Raw genomic sequence first — 5,000 nt, 5'->3', positions numbered from 1 at the left:
GCAACTGCTACCAAATCTGACCTTTCAGTAATGACTGACCCTAAGAAATAAAATGTTAAGTGAACACTTGTTTGTGATGACTTGTCATGAAACCTGCTCTACAAACTTGACCAATTAAAGTTGCTTGACTGCATCTAAACTTTCTGCTGAATGCAACCAGCACACACTCCTGAGGTCTTCATGTATTTACAACTTTTGATACACCTAAACCACTTAAACTTGAATGCAATGTTTTACCACTTAAAATAAAACTGACTTAAGCATAACATTTAATTTTCAAATCCTTGCTAGAAATGTGGAAACTAAACATTTCCATGTTTATGGAGGGGTGTGTTTAAGCTTCTGCTCATTGTCTCTGCTAGTGTACCATGATGCACTGATTTATTACAAACTGTGGTCTCCTGACTATAAAAGTAACTGATGCTTGCTGCTGCTTTCCATTTGCAAAGCCACTCTAGGTATCCTGTCTTTTGGTAAGAAAACCAGTCATCTGTAAACCTGCAGTTAAGTGTGAACTGGGCATGAAAGCATTTACAGCACCTAATACTTGGAATAAATTACAGTAAACTAACACCAGTGTTGCACTGACTTTAAAGCTATGGGGGTGTGGTTTAATTTTATAAATTTAAACTTTGACCCTGTAGAGCTTACAATTGTCTAAAAATCAAATCCTGAGTTAGTGGTGGGAGGGTAAACTGGTCTCCCTTGGGAATTAACGCTAAGCCAAACAGTAATTGGCTTGAAATTTATTTCAGTGTATAAAAGTGGAGACTGCTGTAGGGTGCATTCATCAATCCTGGAACGCTGTAGGGGGGGTCACAGGTGTCCTGAGATGCTCACTTAAGACAAAATTTCTGAAGGTGTGCTGAAGTCCAGTCAGGGGCTAAATGCTACTTTGTAGCAACATCTGAAACAAATGGCCATATGCTCAAGTGCATGTCACTCAGCTCTGCAGAGACCTGGTAAGGAGCTGTTCAGGCATGTTGCAGATGACAGAAGTTTCTGGATTGCAGCTCTCAAGAACCACACTAGGACACTTCTCATTGCCCTGCTTGGAGTTACAGTTTTAAGTTCCCCCCCTCACAGGTACAAATCATTTCAGCAGGTCTGGATGGCTTGACTCCACATGGTTCTGCTTCTGTAGACATCTGGACATGTAGAGAAACTCAATTGTGAAACTAAGTAAAGACTTTTTTGTTTTTTAGAGGGGGGTGGGAATATTGGTGATTAGCAAATCAACTTAAAATGTGTAATACCACCACTGACTGAAGTTTGTAAGAGCAATGACTCAAAACTTTTCATTTTTCCCAGTTGAGGTTTGAGGCCTTCATGCTTGGTACTGAAATAACGTTAGGTGGGAATCAGCGAGACTCCAGCTGACATTAATTGTCCCACCTCAGCTAACGAGTCATTGCTTCCAGCTGTCCTCACCAGGTGATCCAATTGTTCTGGACTGAGGAGTATTTTAGATACTGTGGAAGTTTCCCAGTGGATTTCAGCCTGCTGGGTTTTCTGTAATATCCAGTTTTTGTTGTTTTTTTTAAACCACCCTCTTACTGACTGGGCCGAGAAGATTTAAGTTTTTATTAGAGCATGATGGTTTTTGCAGGTTATTCAGCTTCTTTGGCATTGCTGATGTTGTTTGCCTTTGGAGAGGCGGATGCCATTCGAACTCTGAAAGAAGGTCCCATGATAGATGCGGAAGGAAGGGAGTATAAATTGACTCCTTTAGCAGAAAACAGCAGACCACAGTCCGCTGACAGACCCACTGTCCGCGTACAGTGCACGGAGGTGTCCATGATTGTCTTCATACAGCCTGACCTTTTCAGAAATGGTCGTCTTGTGTCCCCAGAGGAGCTGTTTTTGGGAAATGGCAAACATTCGAAAAGCAGTCAGTGCAAGGCTGTTGATGCTGGAGACGATGGATATGTCATTGAAGCTGGTTTGAATGAATGTGGCTCCATGCTAACCGTAAGCTGATGCTTGTTGGGGCCACCATCATGATTTAATCTGCTGTGGAATGAAAATAATTTTTTGTTCATCTTTAGATATCGAATGATGATGTCATCTACTCAAACAAGCTGGTATACTCTCCAACATTCAGTCACCACAGTATTATGAGGAAGACTGAAGCTGTAGTTCCTATTTCCTGCCACTATAAAAGGTGAAGTTTGAGTCCAGAGAGGGTGGCATTAGTTTCCCTGGTTGAATTGCTTTTTGACTCCTTGTGACAGGACACACACTGTGAGCAGTAATGCTCAGCATCAGCCGCTCACCTTCTCCAAATGGGCAAAGTTCTCAGCGGCCAATGCTGCTTTTACTCTGAAGCTACTGACTGGTAAGTGTGGGCAATGTTGGGCTCTACTTGATGACCGTGCATGCAGTGATGGGTTTTGTCTGCTTAAAGATGACTGGTCGAGGGAAATGTTCTCCAGTACCTTCCTTCTTGGAGACCTGCTGCACCTTGAGGCATCGTACACTGGACCGGACCAGCGGCGACTCTTTATTGACAGCTGTGTTGCCACACTGACACCTGATCCAACATCTGTGCCCAGACACTACTTTATTGAAAATCATGGGTAGGTGCAGGAAGTTTGGGATTTTCCTTCATTTGAAAATGTCTAATTGGATTCACCATCTTTTAAATTGTGTTTATAAAACAATTTTTGTCAGATGCTTCACTGATGCAAAAGGAGGACACAATGCTCGGTTTCAACCCAGATCGAGAGCGGAGTCCCTTCGGTTCCAGCTTGATACATTCTTGTTTCGCAATGATCCAAGGAACACTGTAAGGAGGTTTTTGGTGTTGGGTTTTCTTGAGATTTTTACATAAAGGCATTTGTAAGATTAATTTTTCTTCTCCTTAGGTATTTATTACTTGTGAACTCAAAGCTATGCCTAAAATGTGGAGGAACAGCCCCATCAACAAGGCTTGTAATTACATACATTCAAGGTGATTTTTTTTTTTGAGGGGGGTGGGCTGTACATTAGCTGGTAAAATCAAGAAGTTTTTGGGTTTTTTTTTTATGCTGATGCCTTTTGTCTTCAGGTGGAATAATGTGGATGGAAATGATAGTGTGTGTCAGTGTTGTGATCGTTTCTGCCATGACAGGCCACACATGGGTAAGTTGTCTGTAGCACACAGATTAAATCAGCTGGTAAATGTAAATTCCTTACAAACTAGATTTTGGATGGGGAAGAAATGGAAAATGCTCTTAACTTTTTCTTTCTTTCAGACGATGTGGTTTGTGACACTGTGACTCTCGGCCCTTTGACCATTTTCCACAGGAAGTAGGCAAAGCACAATTATCCAGAAGGCAGACTCTGTGCTTCCTCCTTCTGAGACAACATTTGAGTAATAAAGGAGGTCGTTTTACCGAAGAGCTTTTGTGTCTTAAGCAATAAACCAAAACATGAGTTACTGATGTGGTGATTGTTCTCTGAATGACAGCGAGTGAAATCTAATGATGTTGTGAATCATGGTTTTAAGCCTATGAAACATCTGAAAAGTATTTTAAAAAGCAAGAGCAGTTGTCTTCCAACTAGAAGGTCGGTGGATCGTTTCAAGATTTCCTCTGACTGCATAAGTGTCCTTGTGCAAGACACTGCATCCTGCACTGCCCCAGGACACTTTGACTAAGTCTCAATTCTATCTTTTAAACTGGTCAAGCTGACTGGAAAAGCTCTTTTGTCAATCATTGTCAACAGTACTGCATAATTTTTCGTAAATGAGACGATCAGCATTTTCATTGAGTCTGGTCTGGACTAATGCAATATGATTTAACTAAAATAAAACTCCCAAAGATTTAACATGGTGTGAAGTCAGCTTCACATTCTATGATCTGTATATCTACAGAGAAATAAACCATTCCATACTTTCATATCTTTAAGCATGTGTGCTGTACATTCTGCTTCTTGTCTTCCAGTAGATGGGGGCTGAACAGGTAGCAGAACACTGGACTGCATCCCACTGTAACCCTCAGCCACAAGTACACTTTCACTGAATCAAACACATTTACACTTGACTGGAGGGCAGCAGCAGACGCAAGTTTTCATATGGGAACAGCTCTGTATCAGTGAAAATGTTGTAAACCTGCTGTCTGATACTTAAGGTTTGTTTACTGCCAAAAACGCAGTGGTGCCAATGAGATCCACTGAGCGTACTGCGGCTGCGCCATCTCAGCTGATCGCGGCATCGCTTGTAAAAAATTACTTATTTTACCGGGAGCCACCAAGTCGTAGGTAGGAGACAGTTTCACTTAATAACATTGTGGACAACATGCATTTATTTTGCTGGAAGAAAGCTGTGCCATTTTGTAACTTTTTGTTTTGACACTACACATCCCTACTATAAAGACATAAAGAGCAGCACGAGACGCGTTGAATTGTGCCTGTTGTATTATTTTCTGGTTTATTTTTCAGTTTAAAGCAGTTTAAAGTAATATTTTAAGTAGGCCTACACCATCTATGATCACGATTACGCAATCCTCATGGCCTCACTCCAGCCTCACACTCATGGATGCCGGGGGGGCTCAGCGCACCCCCTCCGCTGCGCTTCCACATGCAAGCTTCCGCGTTTAAGGTCCTGATCCAAACCCTTAGGAAAGGGTTTGTGAGCTTACACACACAATTTCAAATTCAAACTGTTGCATACAATCCACTTCAGGGTCCTGCCTTTTGTTACTTTGGTACCTGACTGAAAATGTGATATTTTTGCTTAAATCTATGCAGAAATATAATCGTAATAAGACTGGCCAAACTTCCATCACTATACTAATGTGTGAGGAAACTCCCTGGCTTCTTCAGCCAGGCTTTTGTATAACCTTTATTACATTATGATAATACAAATTATCGTTTAAATTTAGCTTGTGCTGTTTTTAAACTCTGATATACACTGCATAGAAATGCACGGTAACTGTCATTTTCCATGTATCCTGTTTTAACAGTGTTGAATTGTTTACTTTGGTAAACTTTCTATTACTACTTGGTTTCTACTTCTC

At 41.2% G+C, this 5,000-nt stretch overlaps 2 protein-coding genes across 2 annotated transcripts in view; both read left to right on the top strand.

Moving 5' to 3' along the window:
• LOC306765570 (zona pellucida sperm-binding protein 3-like) overlaps nt 1–1,380 on the top strand; it is a gene marked incomplete at both ends in the record, with an annotated part of 3,831 nt that extends 2,451 nt beyond the window's left edge. The window contains 2 exons of the mRNA XM_079253049.1: nt 1–27; nt 1,312–1,380. The exon at nt 1–27 is cut by the window's left edge and continues 122 nt beyond it. Of these exons, the coding sequence (XP_079109175.1) occupies nt 1–27; nt 1,312–1,380 (96 nt within the window). The remainder of the gene's footprint in view (nt 28–1,311) is intronic.
• A 216-nt stretch (nt 1,381–1,596) lies between these two features.
• LOC306765569 (zona pellucida sperm-binding protein 3-like) lies at nt 1,597–3,295 on the top strand (the record flags this gene model as incomplete). The annotated part of the gene is made up of 8 exons (XM_079253048.1): nt 1,597–1,971; nt 2,049–2,164; nt 2,235–2,338; nt 2,408–2,579; nt 2,674–2,788; nt 2,868–2,953; nt 3,050–3,123; nt 3,237–3,295. 8 exons carry the CDS (start codon nt 1,597–1,599, stop codon nt 3,293–3,295), a joined length of 1,101 nt encoding a protein of 366 aa, XP_079109174.1.
• Between the last annotated feature and the right edge of the window lie 1,705 nt (nt 3,296–5,000).

The sequence above is a fragment of the Telmatherina bonti genome (genome assembly GCF_933228915.1).
Source record: "Telmatherina bonti genome assembly, chromosome: 14".
NCBI classification, from domain to species: domain Eukaryota; kingdom Metazoa; phylum Chordata; class Actinopteri; order Atheriniformes; family Telmatherinidae; genus Telmatherina; species Telmatherina bonti.
This window is presented reverse-complemented; position numbering and strand designations above follow the sequence as displayed.